The sequence below is a fragment of the Kogia breviceps genome, chromosome 19, assembly GCF_026419965.1.
Source record: "Kogia breviceps isolate mKogBre1 chromosome 19, mKogBre1 haplotype 1, whole genome shotgun sequence".
In the NCBI taxonomy this organism is placed as follows: domain Eukaryota; kingdom Metazoa; phylum Chordata; class Mammalia; order Artiodactyla; family Physeteridae; genus Kogia; species Kogia breviceps.
Genome location: NC_081328.1, coordinates 43,617,710 through 43,643,073, shown reverse-complemented (window position 1 = coordinate 43,643,073; position 25,364 = coordinate 43,617,710). Strand labels below are relative to the sequence as shown.

General features: G+C 41.9%; 1 protein-coding gene across 2 annotated transcripts in view; it reads right to left on the bottom strand.

Moving 5' to 3' along the window:
* DDX42 (DEAD-box helicase 42) overlaps nucleotides 1–25,364 on the bottom strand; it is an 83,513-nt gene that overhangs the window by 13,832 nt on the left and 44,317 nt on the right. For both annotated transcript variants that reach the window (XM_067021882.1, XM_059046908.2), the window contains 3 exons: nucleotides 12,283–12,344; nucleotides 10,943–10,979; nucleotides 9,951–10,100 (listed from right to left, as the gene is read on the bottom strand). In XM_067021882.1, coding sequence (XP_066877983.1) covers nucleotides 9,951–10,100; nucleotides 10,943–10,979; nucleotides 12,283–12,344 — 249 coding nt within the window. The remainder of the gene's footprint in view (nucleotides 1–9,950; nucleotides 10,101–10,942; nucleotides 10,980–12,282; nucleotides 12,345–25,364) is intronic.

Sequence of the window (25,364 nt, the reverse complement as noted above, 5' to 3'; positions counted from 1 at the left end):
CAAAAATTTACAAATATGTAATTTTTTTACATTTTTTTTTTAACCCAGAAGAGAGGATAAAAAAAGAAGAAGAATGTGAAGAAAGGGGTATCCTTTCTTCATATCTGGTCTCTCCTGGCAGACTTCTAATTATATTAAGACAACTGTGGGATACCCCAGGCAGGATAATAAAGTTTGATCACTCTGTCAAATATCTCAAATATTTTATTAAATGAATATTTCAAATACTTGAGCTTCTCCTTATTAGCTTTTCACTCTTTATCATGCATGCATCCTCCTAGATCAGTTTCAGATATTTAGTTTAACTTGCCACATGTAAAATGCCTACTCCTTATGTGGTAACAGCTGTGCAAAAGGAAACATTTAAAAAGCTGGATAAAACCCATACTCCAGTCTAGACCAGTAGTTCTCAAACTTTTTAGTCTCAGGTAGCCTTTACACTTAACAGAAACACAATGAGCTTTTGTTTATGTAGGTTAAATCTATTGATGTTTACTGTATTAAACTTAAAACAGACAAATTTTAAATTTATAATTCATGATAAAGTAACAACAAACCTGGGAACCTACCTCAACACAATAAAGGTATGACAAACCCTCAGCCAGCATCGTTCTCAATGGTGAAAAACCGAAACCATTTCCTCTAAGATCAGGAACAAGACAAAGTTTCCCACACTCACCACTATTATTCAACATAGTTTTGGAAGTTATAGTCACAGCAATCAGAGAAGAAAAAGAAATAAAAGGAATCCAAATTGGAAAAGAAGTAGTAAAACTGCCAGTGTTTGCAGATGACATGATACTATACAAGAAGAATCCTAAAGATGTTACCAGAAAACTACTAGAGCTAATCAATGAATTTTGTAGAACAGCAGGATACAAAATTAATGCACAAAAATCTCTTGCATTCCTATACACTAACGATGAAAAATCTGAAAGAGAAATTAAGGAAACACTCCCATTTACCACTGCAACAAAAAGAATAAAATACCTAGGAATAAACCTACCTAGGGAGACAAACGACCTGTATGCAAAAAACTATTAAGACACTGATGAAAAAAATTAAAGATGACACAAACAGATGGAGAGATATACTATGTTCCTGGATTGGAAGAACCAACATTGTGAAAATGACTACACTACCCAAAGCAATCTACAGAGTCAATGCAATCCCTATCAAACTACCAATGGCATTTTTCACAGAATTAGAACAAAAATTGCACTATTTGTATGGGAACACAAAAGACCCCGAGTAGCCAAAACAATCTTGAGAAAGAAAAACGGAGCTGGAGGAATCAGGCTGACTCAGACTACACTACAAACCTACAGTAATCAAGACAGTATGGTACTCGCACAAAAACAGAAACATAGATCAATGGTACAGGACAGAAAGCCCAGAGATAAACCTACGCACATACAGTCACCTTATCTTTGATAAAGGAGGCAAGAGGATACAATGGAGAAAAGACAGCCTCTTCAATAAGTGGTTCAGGGAAAACTGGACAGCTACATGTAAAAGAATGAAATTAGAACACTTCTTAACACCATACAAAAAAATAAACTCAAAATGGATTAAAGATCTAAATGTAACGCCAGAAACTATCAAACTCAGAGGAAAAAATAGGGAGAACACTCTGTGACATCAATCACAGCAAGATCCTTTCTGACCCACCTCCTAGAGAAATGGAAATAAAACCAAAAATAAACAAATGGGACCTAATGAAACTTAAAAGCTTTTGCACAGCAAAGGAAAGCATAAACAAGACCAAAAGACAACCCTGAGAATGGGAGAAAATATTTGCAAATGAAGCAAATGACAAAGGATTAATCTACAAAATTTATAAGCAGCTCATGCAGCTCAATAACAAAAAACCAAACAACCCAATCCAAAAATGGGCAGAAGACCTAAATAGACATTTCCCCAAAGAAGATATACAGATTGCCAACCAACACATGAAAGAATGCTCAACATCATTAGAGAAATGCAAATGAAAACTACAATGAGATATCATCTCAAACCCGTCAGAATGGCCATCATCAAAAAATCTAGAAACAATAAATGCTGGAGAGGGTGTGGAGAAAAGGGAACACTCTTGCACTGCTGGTGGGAATGTAAATTGATACAGCCACTATGGAGAACAGTATGGAGGTTCCTCAAAAAACTACAAATAGAACTACCATACGACCCAGAAATCCCACTACTGGGCATATACCCTGAGAAAACCATAATTCAAAAAGAGTCATGTACCAAAATGTTCATTGCAGCTCTATTTACAATAGCCAGGAGATGGAAGCAACCTAAGTGTCCATCATTGGATGAATGGATAAAGAAGACGTGCACATATACACAATAGACTATTACTCAGCCATAAAAAGAAACGCAATTGAGTTATTTGTAGTGAGGTGGATGGACCTAGAGTCTGTCATACTGAGTGAAGTAAGTCAGAAAGAGAAAAACAAATACTGTATGCTAACACATATATGGAATCTAAGGAAAAAAAAAAAAAGGTCATGAAGAATCTAGGGGTAAGATGGGAATAAAGACACAGACCTAGTAGAGAATGGACTTGAAGATATGGGGAGGGGGAACAGTAAGCTGTGACAAAGCGAGAGAGTGGCACGTACATATATACACTACCAAACGTAAAATAACTAGCTAGTGGGAAGCAGCCGCTTGGCACAGGGAGATCAGCTTGGTGCTTTGTGACCACCTAGAGGGGTGGGATAGGGAGGGTGGGAGATGCAAGAGGGAAGAGATATGGGAGCATATGTATATGTATAACTGATTCACTTTGTTATAAAGCAGAAACTAACACACCTTGTAAAGCAACTATACACCAATAAAAATGTTAAAAAACAAAAAACCGCTAATGGCACCTAATGAAACTTAAAAAGCTTTTGCACAGCAAAGGAAACTATAAAAAAGATGAAAAGGGATTTCCCTGGTGGCACAGTGGTTAAGAATCGGCCTGCCAATGCAGGGAACACGGGTTCGAGCCCTGGTCCAGGAAGATTCCCACATGCTGCGGAGCAACTAAGCCCGTGCGCCGCAACTACTGAGTCTGCGCTCTAGAGCCCGTGAGCCACAACTACTGAAGCCTGCATGCCTAGAGCCTGTGCTCCACAACAAGAGAAGCCACTGCGATGAGAAGCCTGCACACAGCAATGAAGACCCAACACAGCCAAAAATAATAAGTAAATAAATTTATTTTAAAAAGATGAGAAGACAACCCGCAGAATGGGAGAAAATATTTGCAAATGAAGCAACTGATGAAGGATTAATTTCCAAAATTTACAAGCAGCTCAATATCAAAAAAACAACCCAATCCAAAAATGGGCAGAAGACCTAAACAGACATTTCTCCAAAGAAGATATACAGATTGCCAACAAACACATAAAAAGATGCTCAGTATCACTAATCATTAGAGAAATGCAAATCAAAACTACAATGAGGTATCTCCTCACACAGGTCAGAATAGCCACCATCAAAAAATCTACAAACAATAAATGCTGGAGAGGGTGTGGAGAAAAGGGAACCCTCCTGTGCTATTGGTGGGAATGTAAATTGATGCAGCCACTGTGGAGAATATGGAGGTTCCTTACAAAACTAAATATAGAACTACCATACAACCCAGCAATCCCAATATACCCTGAGAAAAACATAATTCAAAAAGAGTCATGTACCACAATGTTCACTGCAGCTCTATTTACAATAGCCAGGACATGGAAGCAACCTAAGTGTCCATCAACAGATGAATGGATAAGGAAGATGTGGCACATGTATACAACGGAATATTATTCAGCCATAAAAAGAAACGAAATTGAGTTATTTGTAGTGAGGTGGATGGACCTAGAGTCTGTCATACTGAGTGAAGTAAGTCAGAAAGAGAAAAATAAATACAATATGCTAACAAATATATATGGAATCTAAAAAAAGAAATGGTTCTAATGAACCTAGGGGCAGGACAGGAATAAAGACAAAGACACAGACACAGAGAATGGACTTAAAGACAAGGGGAGGGGGAAGGGTAAGCTGGGATGAAGTGAGAGAGTAGCACTGACATATATACACTACCAAATGTAAAATAGATAGCTAGTGGGAAGCAGCCACACAGTACAGGGAGATCAGCTCGGTGCTCTGCGACCACCTAGAGGGGTGGGATGAGGAGGGTGGGAGGGAGACGCAAGAGGGAGGGGATATGGGGATATATGTATGCATATAGCTGATTCACTTTGTTATACAGCAGAAACTAACACAACACTGTAAAGCAATTATACTCCAATTAAGATGTTAAAAAAAACCCACAACAAACCCATCACACTTTAACAAATGCTTTAATAAAAGTAACTTTTTAAATAACATTCCTTTACATTTTTGAAAATCTTTCTAATGTCTAAGGAAATATTTCCTACTGCATTCAAATTGTTGCAATGTTGTTTTGATTAAAGCCAAGGAAGAAAATCTGCCCTCACAAAGATACGTAGTGGGAAAATGGAAAGGAGTTTATTAATAATCTTTTCAGATGCTTGTGGACTTTGACTCTTCAATACTACACTAAACCTTGACAAGTGGACATTTCTTAAAGGTTATTTTCATTGCTGTATCAACGAACTTTTACATTCTGTTACATTATAATTCATTGGTCTATCATGCACTTTGAATGGAGCCTTTACTCATGCATGATTCTGTAACATCGTGTATTGGCCATTTGAAAACAATGGTTCACTGAGATGGTCTGCAGATCATCCAAAACATTTCATAATATAATTTAAAAACTACATATACCATGGTTGATTATCAACAGACTTTAAGTATTAGAAAGCTATCAAGCTCACTGTGGTGAATATGTTTCCCAAATTCTAATTTTTGCTTGAAAGCTTGATTTTCTTTTTTTTAAAACATCTTTATTGGAGTATAACTGTTTTACAATAGTGTGTTAGTTTCTCCTTTACAATAAAGTGAATCAGTTATACATATACATATGTTCCCATATCTCTTCCCTCTTGTGTCACCCTCCCTCCCACCCTCCCTACCCCACCCCTCTAGGTGGTCACAAAGCACAGAGGTGATCTCCCTGTGCTATGTGGCAGCTTCCCACTAGCTATCTAATTTACATTTGGTAGTGTATATATGTCCATGCCACTCTCTCACTTCGTCACAGCTTACCCTTCCCCCTCCCCATATCCTCAAGTCCATGCTCTAGTAGGTCTATGTTTTATTCCCATCCTATCACTAATCTCTTCATGACATTTTTTTTCTTAGATTCCATATATATTTGTTAGCATATGGTATTTGTTTTTCTCCTTCTGACTTATTTCACTCTGTATGACAGACTTCAGGTCTATCCACCTCATTACAAATAACTCAGTTTCATTTCTTTTTATGGCTGAGTAATATTCCATTGTATATATGTGCCACATCTTCTTTATCCATTCATCTGTTGATGGACACTTACGTTATCAGATGTTAACCTTATGGGGATTCTCTTGTGTGTTATTTGTTGTTTTTCCCTTGCTGCTTTTAATATGTTTTCTTTGTATTTATTTTTTGAAAGTTTGATTATTATGTGTCTTGGCATGTTTATCCTTGGGTTTATCCTGTATGGGACTCTCTGTGCTTCTTGGACTTGATTGACTATTTCCTATATTAGGGAAGTTTTCAACTATAATCTCTTCAAGTATTTTCTCAGTCCCTTTCTTTTTCTCTTCTTCTTCTGGGACCCCTATAATTCGAATGTTGGTGCGTTTAATGTTGTCCCAGAGGTCTCTGAGACTGTCCTCAGTTCTTTTCATTCTTTTTTCTTTATTCTGCTCTGCAGTAGTTATTTCCACTATTTTATCTTCCAGGTCACTTATCTGTCCTTCTGCCTCAGTTATTCTGCTATTGATCCCATCTAGAGTATTTTTCATTTCATTTATTGTGTTGCTCATCATTGCTTGCTTCCTCTTTATTTCATCTAGGTCCTTGTTAACTGTTTCTTGCAATTTGTCTATTCTATTTCCAAGATTTTGAACCATCTTTACTATCATTATTCTGAATTCTTTTTCAGGTAGACTGCCTATTTCCTCTTCATTTGTTAGGTCTGGTGTGTTTTTATCTTGCTCCTTCATCTGCTGTGTGTTTTTCTGTCTTCTCATTTCGCTTATCTTACTGTGTTTGGGGTATCCTTTTTGCAGGCTGCAGGTTCGTAGTTCCCGTTGTTTTTGGTGGCTGTCCCCAGTGGCTAAGGTTGGTTCAGTGGGTTGAGTACGTTTCCTGGTTGGGGGGACTAGTGCCTCTGTTCTGGTGGATGAGGCTGGATCTTGTCTTTCTGAGGGGCAGGTCCACGTCTGGTGGTGTGTTTGGGGATGTTGGTAGCCTTATTGTGATTTTAGGCAGCCTCTCTGCTAATGGATAGGGCTGTAGACCTGTCTTGCTCTTTGTTGGGGATAGGGTGTCCAACACTGTTCGCTGCTGGTCCTTGAGTGAAGCTGGGTCTTGGTGTTGAGATGGAGATCTCTGGGAGATTTTCGCCATTTGATATTGCATGGAGCTGGGAGGTCTCTTGTGGACCAGTGTCCTGAGGTTGGTTCTCCCACCTCAGAGACACAGCCCTGACGCCTGGCTGGAGCGCCAAGAGCCTTTAATCCACACGGCTCAAAATAAAAGGGAGAAAAAATAAAAAGGAAAGAAAGGAAGGAAGGAAGGAGGGAGGGAGGGAAAGAAGGAGGGAGGGAGGGAAAGAAGGAGGGAGGGAGGGAAAGAAGGAGGGAGGGAGGGAAGGAAGGAAGAAAGAAAGGAAGGGAGGAAGGAAGAAAGGAAGAAAGGAAGCAAGAAAGGAAGGAAGGAGGAGAGGAAGGAAGGGAGGAAGAAAGGAAGGAAGGGAGGAAGGGAGGGAGGACGGAAGGAAGAAAGGAAGAAAGAAAGGGAGAAGACAAAATAAAGTAGGATAAAATATAATTATTAAAATAAAAAATAATTATTAAGAAAAAAATTTCTATATAAAAAAAAAAACGGGTCGGTCTAACCCTAGGACAAATGGTGCAAGCAAAGCTATACAGACAAAATCTCACACAGCAGCACACACATACACACTCACAAAAAGAAAAAAGGGGAAAATAATAGTATATCTTGCTCCCAAAGTCCACCTCCTCAACTTGGGATATTTCGCTGTCTATTCAGGTTTTCCACAGATACAGGGCACTTCAAGTTGATTGTGGAGCTTTAACCCGCTGCTTCTGAGGCTGCTGGAAGAGACCTCCCCCTCTCCTCTTTGTTCGCACAGCTCCTGGGGTTCAGCTTTGGACTTGGCCTCGCCTCTACGTGTAGGTCGTCTGAGGGCGTCTGCCCTTCGCTCAGACAGGACAGGGTTAAAGGAGCAGCTGATTTGGGGACTCTGGCACAGGCCAGGGAGAGGGAGGGACACGGATGCGGGGCAAGCCCGCGGCGGCAGAGGCCGGCGTGACGCTGCACCAGCCCGAGGCACGCCGCGCGTTCTCCCGGGGAAGCTGTCCCTGGATCCCGGGACCCCAGCAGTGGCAGGCTGCATGGGTTCCCGGAGTGGGCGGTGTGGAGAGTGACCTGTGCTCGCACAGGCCTCTCGGTGGCTGCAGCAGCAACCCTAGCATCCCACACCCGTCTCTACTGTCCATGTCGACAGCCGCGGCTTGCGCCCATTTCTGGAGCTCCTTTACGAGGTGCCCTTAATCCCCTCTCCTCGCGACCCAGGAAGCAAACAGGCAAGAAAAAGTCTCCTGTCTCTTCGGCAGCTCCGCGCCTGTTTCTGGAGCTCCTGTACGCGGTGCGCTTAATCCCCTCTCCTCTCGCACCAGGAGACAGAGGCAAGAAAAAGTCTCGTCTTTTCGGCAGCTCTGCGCCCGTTTCTGGAGCTCCTTTAAGCGGCGCCCTTAAACCCCTCTCCTCGCGCACCAGGAAGCAAAGAGGGAAGAAAAGGTCTCTTGCCTCTTCGGCAGCTCCAGACTTCAACCGGACTCCCTCCCGGCCAGCCGTGGCGCACTAACCCCTTCAGGTTGTTTTCACTCTGCCAACTCCAGACCTTTCCCTGGGATCCGACTGAAGCCCAAGCCTCAGCTCCCGGCCCCCGCCACCTCCGGAGGGGGAGCAGACAAGCCTCTCGGGCTGGTGAGTGCCGGTCAGCACCAATCCTCTGCGGGAATCTCCGCTTTGCCCTCCGCACCCTGTTGCTGCGCTCTCCTCCATGGCTCCGAAGCTTCCCCCTCCGCCACCCGCAGTCTCCACCCGCGAAGGGGCTTCTAGTGTGTGGGAATCTTTCCTTCTTCACGGCTCCCTCCTACTGGTGCAGGTCCCGTCCCTATTCTTTGTCCCTGTTTATTCTTTTTTCTTTTGCCCTACACCCAGGTACATGGGGAAGTTTCTTGCCTTTTGGGAGGTCTGAGGTCTTCTGCCAGCGTTCAGTGGATGTTCTATAGGAGCAGTTCCACGTGTAGATGTATTTCTGTTGTATCTGTGAGGAGGAAGGTGATCTCCGCGTCTTACTCTTCCGCCATCTTCTCGCCTCTCTCTTGATTTTCTATCATTGGCAATAGACACTTATGCTTTCCTTGAAGTGTCATTCATTTTCTCAAGTGAAAATGGTGTTCCATGAAAAAAAAGCAGCTAGCTTAGCTCACAACTCGAACACCTAAGTGCCTTTCCTTGAGACAACGGTCATATTTTGGCATGCAATAGAAATGATTTGCCCTTCCCATTTTGTCACGGGATAAAAAGACATGTTAACATAAAGGTCAAGATTTAATAATTTTTACTGTTTCATCAAGGACTGGTTTGTATTTGATTTGGTTTTTTTTGCGGGGGGGAGTGGTGTGTGACTGTGATGATCTGGCAGGGAAAAGCAACTGGTGCTACTATCCTGATTCATGTTAATGCGTCAGCATTGCTTTTAGTCATTGGTGCAAATGCTGACACAGTGAAAAAGGTAAATGATCTCAGTATTACTATGGAAATTCTTTTGACTTTGTAGACTCTGTGAAAAGACCCTTCTAGGACTCCTTGGACCACACTTTGAGAACCACTGCTCTAGATCTAGAATCACTGTATGCAACGTCTAGTCTGATACTTAACCTGGATGAAATAATGATCCCCCCCTCCCCCGCGAGTACACTGATATCCTCATTTCCTTTTCCTGATTTAAGGGCCATATAATTCCTGGTTCCACTTTGAAGGAACACCCTCTCATCTGCCCCATATTTGGGAGAAATAAAGATTTACAGCAATTTAAAAAGCAAATGCAGGGGCTTCCCTGGTGGCACAGTGGTTGACAATCCGCCTGCCAGTGCAGGGGACACAGGTTCAAGCCCTGGTCCGGGAAGATCCCACATGCCGCAGAGTAACTAAGCCTGTGCACCACAACTACTGAGCCTGTGCCCTAGAGCCCGTGTGCCACAACTACTGAGCCCGTGTGCCACAACTACTGAAGGCCGCACACCTAGAACCTGTGCTCCACAACAAGAGAAGATACAGCAATGAGAGGCCCATGCACCACAATGAAGAGTAGCCCCTGCTCTCCACAACTAGAGAAAGCCCGCAGGCAGCAACAAAGACCCAACACAGCCAAAAATAAATAAATTTATTTTAAAAATAAATAATAAATTTTAAAATTAATTAATTTTTTAAAAAGCAAATGCAGGCCCACGGACCCACTGTGAGATGAAGATGGTAAGTGATGCTGTAGAAAACAAGTACAATTGCTTGAAAAAAACTGAACGTGAGCAAGTGACTCAGCTGTACCTTCAACACTACAGGCTACAAAGTGTCAACCATTCAGTCACCTTCTGACTCAACCATTTGGTAAAGATGACAAGAGCCCAAAGAAATAGTCTCATGACATAATAAGGAGTATGAATCAGGATATTGGGAAAACCTAAATATTAAAGCTAAAGAAAACTGTATCAGCTTGAAAGAAGAGTCAAATTCAGCAAGAAACACCATACCTCTGAATGATCAATGGGAGGAAGAGGATCGATGATTTTTTTGGAAGGTGCAATTGGATTTCCATCACTATCATATTCCAAATTATCCTCCTCCTCCTCTTGAACCACACCAGCAGTTGGATTCTCTGCCATGTACCGAAAATAAGCTTCCTGCAGGAAAGCACAAGAACATAATCATACCCAAGTATAAATGAGAACATTTCTGCTCCTGTAATTAGTGCACACAGTGTACAGATAACTGCACCGTTTAAATACCTACCAAGACTCTTACTAGCAATGATTCCTTTAACAATAGCAGTATTCAGAGGGACAATCAGAGGAAATGAATGAGACAGTTACTACCATAAAATGATTTAGCTTTTGCTTAAAAGAAGACTTTTATATATCTGTCTGTTCCACAGCCTTCCTCGGGTGGGGTGCCTACCTACCCTGCCCAGAGCTGTGGAACACATGCTGTGGCTTTACCAATCCAAGTTTGGAAGGTGACACTGATTAGAAGGGTCACAAACCTGGGAAAGGCTCACTCTGGTTCCCTTCTCACCATCCCACAACTGAATGGGAAAAAAAAAATACTAACGAAAAAAAATACTAAAGGACAGTCATTTAATTAATGTTCCATCTTGAAACACAATAATCACAAACAGAACTCTTAGAAACTCTTAGATGTTGCTAGAGTCCATCCGTAGATCCCACTCTACTCTACTCCTTGATTTATCAGAACAAACATAAATTTTGGATTAAAAAAATCAAGCTGAATAAAGCTCATATTTGCTTTTGATATCATAGTTGATCAAAAGTTCCATCTTCAACATGGGGGAAAGTCATATGAATCTTTATATTACCAACTGGTCACACACGCAGAAAAGCAGCAAGTCAAATGACATTCCCTGCTGAACGTCAGGAATGGCCATTTCAGTGAAGGCAAGCTCTAGCTTGTCCCCAGTACAGACTTTGTGGGGTAAAAGTAAAAGAAATACTGCATAGGAACTCACTTGGTCATCTTCCTCTTCAATGTCATCTCGAATACCCCTGGAAAAACAAGCGGAGAAACAAACTTCCCTGCAAATGTTCCACATACCCAGCTCCATACTTATAGCACATTAGTGTTGAATTCCATACAGCACAGGAACTCTCAACACTAACAATAATAAAGCATCAATAAGCACACTATAAACTATCCATCCATCATATACGTCTGGTTTCACTCTATAAGCCACAGTTTGAGTTTCTTTTGAATGGGACGATATGGTACCCCTAGAAACATCAAATACTAACAAGAACATAGGGAGTAAAAACTTTTGAAGAGAGATACCCAAGGACCCTAGCCTTGTCAACCCCATACAACAAACAGTACAGTGTTTAATATAAAGCATTTTATATTAAAAAAAAAAACCTGCATTTGGTACATACTAAAAAGATTGTCACAACTTTCTTAATGTGCACCAGAGTTTCTAGCCCTGGAGTAACTGCATTCAGCCAAAATCCTTGGGGACAGAGAAACAGACTACATCAACTCTTTTTAAAATTTGGGACTAAAACTCCCAAACAGTTCACATGGAGAACTGGACCATCGTCACTTGCATCTCTCAGGAGCTGTGGACAGTATGGTTGCTTAGTTCCCATAAGCATCTCTTTTTAATCAGACTTTCTGCCTAACCTAGAGTGCCTGCTATCCCTAAGGCAAGCAGCACCACAAGTGAAGGGCAGCTGGAAGAGGATGCAGCACACAGTAAGCACCAAAGAGAGGGCTGAACCTCCATATGGCACAGGAACCTTGGGGAGGGCCTGAGCACTGACTGCCAACTAGAGGTAAAGTCCAACCATGCCTCCCTGTACTTGGTTAAAAAGCCTTAAGAAGAGTATATTCAGCAAGGGGACAAGGAGAATTCTCTTTCCTAGAAAATAAAGTATTTCAAGTTCTGACTAGTGGCTAAAGCATGTCACCCCTTAAATAAATTAGGTTTTATTATTTATTAAAAATATATATAGTTTTTTGCATACAATCACCATTACTTCTTAAAATCAACCACATAGGCATAAGCCTATTTTATATCAGTTATGGGACAAGACTGAAAAATGAACCCAAACTTTAATAATGATGCTCTCTTGATTCTCTCTGTAACTCATTTTTGTGTTTACTAAAAACTATTTATAGTTGAAAACCAAAAAGAATGCTTTTTAATTACTACAAGAAATATTATTCAAGATACAGGAATAACTTTAAGTCATTTGTATATTTTAATTTTTCTGTATAAACTTTGGGGGTATATAGGCTTTGCAATACTGTAGCAATTTTTATGTAACTTTTTTGAGGGAGAAGAAAACAACTTACTTTACGTTTTTTCTTTCCTTGTCCTTTTCTTCAAGCCTCTTCATGTCTCTAGCTGCTTGATCCTAATGAAACAAAAGGCCGCAAGGAATCACCAACTAAAAACACTGAAAGGGAAATTTCTTTATAAAGAATTTTTAGATTCAAACAAGCACAACCACAGTTTTAGCTATGCATTTTAACAACTGCATTTCAATGAAATCAAATTGTTTGACAATTATTATTTTTTTTGCAGTACGCAGGCCTCTCACAGTTGTGGCCTCTCCCGTTGCGGAGCACAGGCTCCGGACGCACAGGCTCAGCGAGCATGGCGCATGTGGGATCTTCCCAGACCGGGGCACGAACCCATGTCCCCTGCATTGGCAGGCGGATTCGCAACCACTGCACCACCAGGGAAGCCCTGACAATTATTTTTTAAAGAGAAATACCCCAATGTTCTAAAAACTTGACTGTACATGGATTGCTTAATTTTTATCTGCAATTATACCATGCATGGAAAAATTAGCAAAAATTCTTGATTGATCACTTTTTTTTTTTTTTTTTTGCGATACGCGGGCCTCTCACTGTTGTGGCCTCTCCTGTTGCGGAGCACAGGCTCCGGACACGCAGGCTCAGCGGCCATGGCTCATGGGCCCAGCTGCTCCGGGGCATGTGGGATCTTCCCAGACCGGGGCACGAACCCGTGTCCCCTGCATCGGCAGGCGGACTCTCAACCACTGCGCCACCAGGGAAGCCCTTGATTGATCACTTTTAAGAGTTAATGATATAATTACCAATGGGGCTAGTAAAAAGTGCAGATTTCTAGATCTGGCTCTGGGAAGGTGGTTCTCAGCCTGGGGTAATTTTGTCCCCCATGGATATCTGGCAATGTCAGGAGACATTTCTGGTTGTCATAACTTGGGGTGGGGTATTGTTACTAACATCTAGTGAGTAAAGGCCATAGATACTGCTAAACATCCTACAATGCACAGGACAGCCCACAAAACATAGAATTATCCAGCCCTAAATGTCAGTAATCCTGAGGTTGAAAAACTTTAATCTAAATAAACCTACTACATCAGAACCCTGTGGGTTGGACTTAAATGCATGTAGTTTTTCCATTTTCCATAGGCAATTCTTATACACAGCAAATTGATAATTATTGATCTAAATTAATTCTTTGTTTTATACATGTCAAAATCAAGGTCAAAAGAATTAAGTAATTTTCCCCAAGGTTAAAACACATTCTGCATAACTGTTTCTTGTTACAAAGCAACATGAATTTTTCTGACTCCTTTGATGTAAAAAATGCCACTATATATAAACCTGGCATAGTCAGATGTTCTATCTAATCAAAAGTTCCTGATAGGGCTTCCCTGGTGGCGCAGTGGTTGAGAATCCACCTGCCGATGCAGGGACACGGGTTCGTGCTCCAGTCCGGGAAGATCCCATATGCCACGGAGCGGCTGGGCCCGTGAGCCATGGCCGCTGAGCCTGCACGTCCAGAGCCTGTGCTCCGCAACAGGAGAGGCCACAACAGTGAGAGGCCCGCGTACCACACACACACACACACACACACACACACACACACACACACAAGTTCCTGATAAAGAACAACTATTTTAAAAAGAAATATTACACATAAACACTCTATTTTTCAAGGGACTGAGCCACACATAAGATATAGTAAAGGCTACGGCTGAAGTGAAGATGACTATGCAATGTAACATAAGAAAAGGGCCACAAACACTTACAGAACACATTTTTTAGCCTACATAAATCTTTTTTGAAACACTAGCTAAAAATCAATCTTCATCTAGTTCAAACACTAGAAAAGTTTACACCTTCTAGAAAAGTTTACACCTGAGATCAGGGATTAATGCAATACCTTGGCAACAACACTCTCCCCAAGATCAGATAATATCCAATCTCTCTATCCTAAAATCAGCAAAACCCCTTTGGATACTATACCAAAAAGATACCCAGAAGAATGATACTATATCAGGAAGATTTAACCTCCGAACAGCTTCAACTACTTGAAATTCCAAGCAAGAGAATTTGGGCCATTCTTGGATACTCATACTCAAAAATGGCCATGCCAGCTTGCATTACCAAACATTAAATCTAAATTTAAAAACAGAGGGGGCTTCCCTGGTGGCACAGTGGTTGAGAGTCCGCCTGCCGATGCAGGGGACATGGGTTCGTGCCCCGGTCCGGGAGGATCCCATATGCCGCAGAGTTGCTGGGCCTGTGAGCCATGGCCGCTGAGCCTGCGCTCCGCAATGGGAGAGGCCATAGTGGTGAGAGGCCCGCGTACCGCAAAAACAAACACAAACAAAAAACATAGAAAATCAAAAGTTGATTTTTATTCTAATTCATCACTAGGGATCTGAAGAAATGAGAAACAAAGCCCTTTGGGAAATGTCCATATCTCAAAAAGATGAGGGAAAAAAAGACATGTATAAGACATCTCAAACACGGCAAACCATTTCTTTATTGCCTTTAGTTCTAGAGAGAATCATTTAACACACTCTATTTACTAAATTGCTGCCATGTTGCAAAGCATATGTATGTTCTGAGTAGTTTTGGCTAAGCATTATGGCAGAAATACACAAAGCTACAAGAACTCAGATAGTGAATGATATAGCAAAAAGAATATGCGCTTTGGAGTTGAATCCTGGCTCTGCTACCTTTTATGTATATATTCTTCGGAAAATAATTCAAGATGTTCTAAATCAAAGGTGGGAAACTCAAAATACTCAATGGGTACCAATGTGACAATGAATAAAGAAAGCCAGGATAAGAAAAGTTCTATTCTTTTGACACAGACATGCTTTGCTTGCACTTTAGTAAGTAGGAATATTCTACAGAAGCATGCCCTAATTTTTCTTGTAACACATAACTCTGAGTCTTATTTTCTAATATTTGATAAGAGACCCAAGCTCGAGAAAAGTATTTCTCCACTATAAGAAAATTATAGCACAAATGTGATGGTAAATGGTTCTAAACGATGGCCTCAGTGTCAAGAAGACAATAGGGACTGATGGGTGAAGTGGAAAAAGGCTGCCTTGTCTAAAGCAGGCAGCTATTTCATCAACAACAGCCTATTTTTTGCCACACAAGAATGCAGGCCTAGTCTTGCCAGATTTTCCACTTTTCAAGAGTCTGATCTTTTCAACGAAATCTCATGATCTTAAAAACGTTGGCTCATATTTTAAAAAAGCAATGTTTAGGCCAAACAAAAACATCTATATTGGATTCTTTTTTCCCCCTACTTCCTTAGAGGAGAGATGAATTCTGGATGAAGACTTTAGGTAACAAGTAACTGAGGAATCTAGGACGTCACTTCATAAGCAATGAAGCGACAGTTTTTGAGCAAGAGGAGTCACATGACAGGAAAATTACTCTGTAGCTGTATACCACATAAACGGAAGAGCAGGGAGCCTAAAGCAGGGAGAGAATTTAGATCAGGCAAGAGTTAACGAAGGTATAAGATAAGATGACTATAGGGGACATAGAAAGAAACAGATGCAAGAGATACTGTAAAGACTGACAGAACCTGGCAAATGACAAGAGGAAGGCAGCATTATGTACTGGACGAGAGCTAGTTCTCAGGACTACTAAGCAAGAAAAATCAGATTTGAGTCCCAGCTCTGCCACATAGTACCAATGTGATTTGGAGAAGGAATCTGAATTATCTTAGGGTTAAGTTTTCTTAATAGTTAAAAAATTATATTTATATACAGTTTTTCTACCTATTCTCCTTTGTTATTCTGAGGATTAAATGAAGCAAGTCATGAACATGCTTGATCATCTGCTAGAAGGAAAATAAGAGAGGGAGAAGATGTGGCACATATATACAATGGAATATACTCAGCCATAAAAAGAAACGAAATTGAGTTATTTGTAGTGAGGTGGATGGACCTAGAGTCTGTCATACAGGGTGAAGTATGTCAGAAAGAGAAAAACAAACATTGTATGCTAACACATATATACGGAACCTAAAAAAAAAAAAAGGTTATGAAGAACCTATGGGCAGGAGAGGAATAAAGACGCAGATATAGAGAACTGACTTGAGGACATGGGGAGGGGGAAGGGTAAACTGGGACAAAGTGAGAGAGTGGCATGGACATATATACCGTACCAAATGAAAAACAGATAGCTAGTGGGAAGCAGCCGCATAGCACAGGGAGATCAGCTCGGTGCTTTGTGACCACCTAGAGGGGTGGGATAGGGAGGGTGGGAGGGAGACACAAAAGGGAGGGTATACAGGAATATATGTATATGTATAGCTGATTCACTTTGTTACACAGCAGAAACTAACACACCATTGTAAAGCAATTATACTTCAGTAAATGTTAAAAAAAAAAAAAAAAAAGAGAGAAGAGAAGGAAGAATCAAGGTGGTGGAGTAGCAGGACATGGAACTCACCTCTTCCCACAAATATACCAAGAATACATCTACAGGGACTTCCTTGGTGGTGCAGTGGTTAAGAATCTACCTGCCAATGCAGGGGACATGGGTTTGATCCCTAGTCCGGGAAAATGCCACATGCCACGGAGCAACTAAGCCGGTGAGCCACAACTACTGAGCCTGCGCTCTAGAGCCTGTAAGCCACAACTACTGAGCCCATGTGCCACAACTACTGAAGCCCATGTGCCCTAGAGCCCGTGCTCTGTATCAAGAGAAGCCACTGCAATGAGAAGCCTGCACACCACAACAAAGAGTAGCCCCTGCTCACCGCAACTAGAGAAAGCCTGCACGCAGCAACGAAGACCCAACGCAGCCAAAATAAACAAATAAAATTTTATAAATAAGTAAATGAAAAGTTTAAAGAAAATAAAAAATTTAAAAAAGAGGAAGTGGTATGGGACCCACACCCTTGGTAAGGAGCTGAAGGGAAGAAGTTCCCATACCCTGGGAAGTCCCATCCCCAGTAGGGAGATTAGCTGGGACAGAAAAGGAGCTTCAGAGGCTCAGAGGAGAGTGCAACAACCAGTTTGTGGCAGGCAGGACAGAGAGAGACCTACGCGGTAGGTCTGTGCCACCATCCTGGGAGCCTGAGCATGAGAAGCTCCTCTGCTGGTATGGGGGTGGGGGAAGGGTGCTGGAATGCGGGGTTTAGAGAACAGACCCGGGGAGAGGACTGCTGTTGGCTGCTGCATGGAGACAGCCTGAAGGGGCTGGAGCGTGGAGTGCCGCAGTAGTAGCGTTCTCCGAAGAAGCCTGGGCCACCACAAAACCAAAGCACCAATGTTAAGTGGTATGCGAAGGGAGGAGTGGGGCTCCCACTGCGGCCTCCTTCCCCAGGTACTGGCCACTGCCTGGCAGGCTTGTGAGCCACAGCTGCCACCCTAGACCCTCTGGGCTGGACAGGCTTGTGTGCCCCGGCCACCTCAGCATCCCCAGGAGCAACACCAGTGGGTTGCCCACATGCAGAGGTGTGGCTGAAACCACAGCTGAGCCCCAGGGGCTGTGCGACTCACGAGCAGAGCTGAAATCTCTCCCAGCAGCTGCGTGAACCATGGATTTAGACCTCTGCTGCCAACTTTGTAAATTCAGTGCCTGTGGAACAACCAAACGGACCACAGGTGCTCCGGCGGCTGGGATGGGTCTGGCTTTAGCAGCTGTGGGCTTTGTGGACCACTATACATGGGGGCTGGGCCCGGCCAGGGTCTGAGCTGCCTCCACAGCTCCCACAGCAAGTCCAGGTGCACACCTACTGCAGTCCTGGGTCCTGACTTCAGCGGATCTGTGCTGCTGGCCATGCAAAAATAAAGCTGGAGAGATACCAGGGCCTGCTGCTGGTGTACCCACGGTTAAGGTGGGGCCGGGGCCCACACCAACAACACTGTACTCTGTGAACCCACACAGTGGGTGAAAGGTGACACAGCAGAGGGTACTCACAGATGAACAGTTCCAGCAGAGGAATACTCAGTGGCTCCGCTGCCAGTGGGAGCCCTCCAATCACACCTACCTCACACTGCAGATCAGAAATGCAGCTCAGAAACAGATCTGGGGGCTTCCACTCCAACAGCTACAGAGCATACCCTGCCCCTGACAGGACAGTGACAACCAGAGAGCAAAGAGGAGGCCCTGTTCAATATCCAGTGCAGGCTCTGGTCACACCACCAGTCACACCTCCTATCAAGGGGATAACGGCTGGCATACACTGAGGAAAGAGGTGGCAGACATCCATACTAAAACAGCCCTCGCACCCAAAATTATTAAACCCACACAGGCTACACAGGGATGATACCACATAAAAATAGCCCTCCAAGACAACAGTAAATAATTGTTTCTCCTAAACTCACACAGCAAAAGAAATATGACTAAAGTGAAGAAGCAGAGGAACTACTCCCAATTAAAAGATTGAGAGAATTCCCCTGAATGAACAAACAATGCAACAGACCTCTTCAGTCTAACAGACACCAAGTTCAAAAAGGAGATAATGAAAACACTGAAGGAACTAAGAAAGGCTATTGACAGAAATGCAGATTACTATAACAAGGAACTAGAAACTATAAGGAGGAGACAAGAAAAATTAGAGAATTCATTAGAAGAGATGAAAGCTGAACTAAAGGCTATGAACAGCAGAACAGATAATGCAGAAGAACAAATAAGTGATCTGGAAGATAGAATAATGGAAATCACCCAGTAAGAAGAACAGACAGAAACCCATACGAAAAAAAATGAAGGAAATATAAGAGACCTATGGGGTAATATAGAGTGCCAATCTATGCATAACAGGGATCCTAGAAAGAGAAGAAAGAGAAAAGGGGATTGAAAATTTATTTGAAGAAATTATGGCTGAAAAATTCCCAAACCTTAAAGAAGGAAACATATCCAGATACAGGAAGCACAGAGGGTGACAAACAAGATAAACCCAAACAGACCTACACCAAGATGTGTTATAATAAAAATGGCAAAAGTTAAAAGAGAGGATTCTAAAGGCACCAAGAGAAAAACAAAAAGTTAATTACAAGGGAACCCCCATAAGGCTATCAGCTGATTTCCCTACAGAAATGTTGCAGGCCAGAAGGGAGAGGCAAGATACATTCAAAATCCTGAGGAAAAATCTGCAACCTAGGACACTCTACCCAGCAAAGTTATCATTTAGAATAGAAGGAGAAATGAAGAATTTCTCAGACAAGCAAAAACTAAAAGAATACAGCAATAGTAAACCTACACTACAGGAAATATTGAAGGGTCTTCCCTAATAGAAAAGTTAAGAATCTATAGGAAAGAGGAGGACCTTCAAGATGGCGGAGGAGTAAGATGTGGAGATCACCTTCCTCCCCATAAATACATCAAAAATACATCTACATGTGGAACAACTCCTACAGAACACCTACTGAACGCTGGCAGAAGACCTCAGACTTCCCCCAAAACAAGAAACTCCCCACGTACCTGGGGTTAGGCAAAAGAAAAAAAAAAAAACAGAGACAAAAGAATAGGGACAGGACCTGCACCTCCGGGAGGGAGCTGTGAAGGAGGAAAAGTTTCCACACACTAGGAAGCCCCTTGACTGGTGGAGACGGGGGCGTGATGGGGGGAAGCTTTGGAGCCACGGAGGAGAGCGCAGCAACATGGGTGCAGAGGGGAAAGCGGAGAGATTCCTGCACAGAGGATCGGTGCTGACCAGCACTCACAAGCTGAGAGGCTTCACTGCTCACCCGCCAGGGCAGGTGGGGGCATCAGATCCCAGGGAGAGGACTGGGGTTGGCTGCGTGAACACAGCCTGAAGCGGGCTAGTGTGCCACAGCTAACCGGGAGGGAGTACAAGAAAAAGTCTGGACCTGCCTAAGAGTCAAGAGACCATTGTTTCTGGGTGTGCAAGAAGAGGGGATTCGGAGCACCGCCTAAATGAGCTCCAGAGACGGGCATGAGCCACGGCTATCAGCATGGACACCAGAGACGGGCATGAAACGCTAAGGCTGCTAGTGCAGCCACCAAGAATCCTGTGTGCAAGCACAGGTCACTATCCACACCTCCCCTCCCAGAGGCCTGTGCCAAAGCCAGGGTCCCGTGATCCAGGGACGTATTGCTCGGGAGAACACACGGCACGCCTCAGGCTGTTGCAACGTCACGCTGGCCTCTGCCGCCACAGGCTCACCCTGCATTCCGTACTCCTCCCTCTCCTTGGCCTGGGTGAGCCAGAGCCCCCTAAATCAGCCGCTCCTTTAACCCTCTCCTGTCTGGGTAAAGAACAGATGCCAGAGAGCGCCCTACATGCAGAAGCAGGGCCAAATCCAAAGTGGAACCCCAGGAGCTGTGAAAACAAAGGAGAGAGAGGGAAATTTCTCCGTGCAGCCTCAGGAGCAGCAGATTAAATCTCCACAATCAACCTGATGTACCCTGCATCTGTGGAACACCTGAACAGACAACGAATCATCCCAAAATTGAGGCAGTGGACTTTGGGAGCAACTGTAGACTTGGGGTTTGCTGTATGCAACTGACCACTTTCTGATTTTTATATTTATCTTAGTATAGCTTTTAGCGATTGTTATAATTGGTGGACTTGTTTATTGGTTTGGTTGCTCTCTTTTTATTACTTTAAAACTTTTAAAAATTTTAATAATATTTTTTATTTTAATAACTTTATATTACTTTATCTATTTATTTTTCCTTTTAATCTCCCTTTTCTTCTGAGCTATGTGGCTGACAGGGTCTTGGTGCTCCAGCCGGGTGTCAGGCCTGAGGCTCTGAGGTGGGAGAGCCGAGTTCAGGACATTGGACCACCAGAGACTTCCTGGCTCCACGTAATATCAATCAGCGAGAGCTCTCCCAGAGATCTCCACCTCAACACCAACACCCAGCTTCACTCAACAACCAGCAAACTACAGTGCTGGACACCCTATGCCAAACAACTAGCAAGATAGGAACAAAACCCCACCCATTAGCAGAGAGGCTGCCTAAAATTATAGTAAGTTCACAGACACCCCAAAACACACCACCAGACGTGATCCTGCCCACCAGAAAGACAAGATCCAGCCTCATCCACCAGAACACAGGCACCAGTCCCCCCACTAGGAAGCCTACACAAACCACTGAATCAACCTTATCCACTGTGGGCAGACACCAAAAACAACAGGAGCTACAAACCTGCAGCCTGCGAAAAGGAGACCCCAAACACAGTAAGATAAGCAAAATGAGAAGACAGAGAAATACGCAGCAGGTAAAGGAGCAACGTAAAAACCCACCAGAACAAATGAAGAGGAAATAAATAGGCAGGTTACCTGAAAAAGAATTCAGAGTAATGATACTAAAGATGATCCAAAATCTTGGAAACAAAATGGAGAAAATACAAGAAACAGTTAACAAGGATCTAGAAGAACTAAAGAGCAAACAAACAATGATGAACAACACAATAAATGAAATTTAAAATTCTCTAGAAGGAATCAATAGCAGAATAACTGAGGCAGAAGAACGGATAAGTAACCTAGAGGATAAAATAGTGGAAGTAAGTATCACAGAGCAGAATAAGAAGAATGAAAAGAATTGAGGACAGTCTATGTCTCAGAGACCTCTGGGACAACATTAAACTCACCAACACTTGAATTATAGGGGTCCCAGAAGAAGAGAGAAAGAAAAGGACTGAGAAAATACTTGAAGAGATTATAGTGAAAACTTCCCTAATACGGGAAAGGAAACAGTAAAGTCCAGGAAGCGCAGAGAGTCCCATACAGGATAAATCCAAGGGGAAACATGCCAAGACACATATTAAACTAACAAAAATTAAACACAAAGAAAAAAACATTAAAAGCAGCAAGGGAAAAGCAACAAATAACAAACAAGGGAAGCCCCAATAAGGTTAACAGGTGACCTTTCAGCAGAAACTCTGCAAGCCAGAAGGGAGTGGCAGGACATATTTAAAGTGATGAAAAGGGGCTTCCCTGGTGGCACAGTGGTAAAGAATCTGCCTGCCAATGCAGGGTACCTGGGTTCAAGCCCTGGTCCAGGAAGATCCCACATGCCGTGGAACAACTAAGCCCGTGAGCCACAACTACTGAGGCTGCGCTCTAGAGCCTATGCTCCGCAGCAAGAGAAGCCACCACAATGAGAAGCCCACACACCACAATGAAGAGTAGCTCCTGCTCGCTGAAACTAGAGAAAGCCTGTGTACTGCAACGAAGACCCAACGCAGCCAAAAATAAAAATAAATATATTTAAAGTGATGAAAGGGAAAAACCTACGACCAAGATTACTCTACCCGGCAAGGATCTCATGTAGATTCGACAGAGAATTTAAAACCTTTACAGACAAGCAAAAGCTAAGAGAATTCAGCACCACCAAACCAGCTTTACAACAAATGCTAAATGAACTTCTCTAGGCAGGAAACACAAGAGAAGAAAAAGACCTACAACGACATACCCAAAACAACTAAGAAAATGGTAATAGGAATGTATATGTCGATAACTACCTTAAATGTAAATGGATTAAATGCTCCAAACAAAAGACATAGACTGGCTGAATGGATACAGAAACAAGACCCGTATATATGCTGTCTACAAAAGACCCACTTCAGACCTAGGGGCACATACAGACTGAAAGTAAGGGGATGGAAAAAGATATGCCATGCAAATGGAAATCAAAAGACAGCTGGAGTAGCAATTCTCACATCAGACAAAATAGACTTTAAAATAAAAACTATTACAAGAGACAAAGAAGGACACTACACAATGATCAAGGGATCAATCCAGAAAGATGATATAACAATTGTAAATATTTATGCACCCAACATAGGAGGACCTCAATAAATAAGGGAAATGCAAACAGCCATAAGGGGAAATTGTCAGTAACACAATAATAGTAGGGGACTTTAATACCCCACTTTCACCAATGGACAGATCATCCTAAATGAAAATAAATAAGGAAACACAAGCTTTAAATGACACATTAAACAAGATGGACTTAATTGACCTTTATAGGACATTCCATCCAAAAACAACAGAATACACTTTCTTCTCAAGTGCTCATGGAACATTCTCCAGGAAAGATCATATCTTGGGTCACATATCAAGCCTTGGTAAATTTAAGAAAACTGAAATCGTATCAAGTATCTTTTCCGACCACAATGCTATGAAACTAGATATCGATTACAGGAAAAATAACTGTAAAAAAATACAAACACATAGAGGCTAAACAATACACTACTAAATAACCAAGAGATCACTGAAGAGACGACCCAAAACCTATGGGATGCAGCAAAAGCAGTTCTAAGAGGGAAGATTAGAGCAATAAAATCCTACCTCAAGAAACAAAAAAAATCTCAAATAAACAACCTAATGTTACACCTAAAGCAATTAGAGAAAAAAGAACAAAAAAACCCCCCAAGTTATCAGAAGGAAAGAAATCATAAAGATCAGATGATAAATAAATGAAGATGAAATGAAGGAAATAGTAGCAAAGATCAATAAACCTAAAAGCTGGTTCTTGGAGAAGAAAAACAAAATTGATAAACCATTAATTAGCCATACTCATCAAGAAAAAAAGCGAGAAGACTCAAATCAACAGAATTAGAAATCAGAAAGCATAAGTAACAACTGACACTGCAGAAATAGAGGATCATGAGAGATTACTACAAGCAACTGTATGCCAATAAAATGCAGAACCTAGAAGAAATGGACAAATTCTTAGAAAAGCACAACCTTCCAAGACTGAACCAGGAAGAAATAGAAAATAAAAACAGACCAATCACAAGCACTGAAATGGAAACTGTGATTAAAAATCTTCCAACAAACCAAAGCCCAGGACCAGATGGCTTCACAGGGGAATTCTATGAAATATTTAAAGAAGAGCTAACACCTATCCTTCTCAAATTCTTCCAAAATACAGCAGAGGGAGGAACACTGCCAAACTCATTCTAGGAGGCCACCATCACCCTGATACCAAAACCACACAAAGATGTCACAAAATAAGAAAACTACAAGCCAATATCACTGATGAACACAAAAGCAAAAATCCTCAACAAAATACTAGCAAACAGAATCCAACAGCACATTAAAAGGATCATACACCATGATCAAGTGGGGTTTATCCTAGGAATGAAAGTATTCTTCAATATATGCAAATCAATCAATGTGATACACCATATTAACAAACTGAAGGATAAAAACCGTATGATCATCTCAACAGATGCAGTAAAAGCTTTTATCAACACTGATTTATGATAAAACCTCTCCAGAAAGTAGGCATAGAGAGAACGTACCTCAACATAATAAAGGCCATATATGACAAACCCACAGCCAACATCGTTCTCAATGGTGAAAAACTGAGATCATTTCCACTAAGATCAGGAACAAGACAAGATTGCCCACTCTCACCATTATTATTCAATATAGTTATGGAAGTTTCAGCCACAGTAACCAGAGAAGAAAAAAAAATAAAAGGAATCCAAATCAGAAAAGAAGTAAAACTGTCACTGTTTACAGATGACATGACACTACAGAGAGAATCCTAACAATGCTACCAGAAAACTACTAAAGCTAATCAATGAATCTGGTAAAGTAGCACAATATAAAATTAATACACAGAAATCTCTTGCATTCTTATACACTAATCATGAAAAAACTGAAAGAGAAATTAAGGAAACACTCCCATTTACCTTTGCAACAAAAAGAATAAAATACCAAGGAATAAACCTACCTAAAGAGACAAAACACTTGTATGCAGAAAACTATAAGGCACTGATGAAAGAAATTAAAGAGGTTACAAACAGATGTAGAGATAGACCATGTTCCTGAACTGGAAGAATCAACATTGTGAAAATGACTATACTACCCAAAGCAATCTACAGATTCAGTGCAATCCCTATCAAACTACCAATGGCATTTTTCACAGAATTAGAACAAAAAAATTGCACAATTCGTATGGGAACACAAAAGACCCCGAAATGCCAAAGCAATCTTAAGAAAGAAAAATGGAGCTGGAGGAATCAGGCTCCCTGACCTCAGACTATACTACAAAGCTACAGTAATCAAGATAGTATGGTACTGGCAGAAAAACAGAAATACAGATCAATGGAACAGGATAGAAAGCACAGAGATAAACCCACACACATATTGTCACCTTATCTTTGATAAAGGAGGCAAGAATACACAATG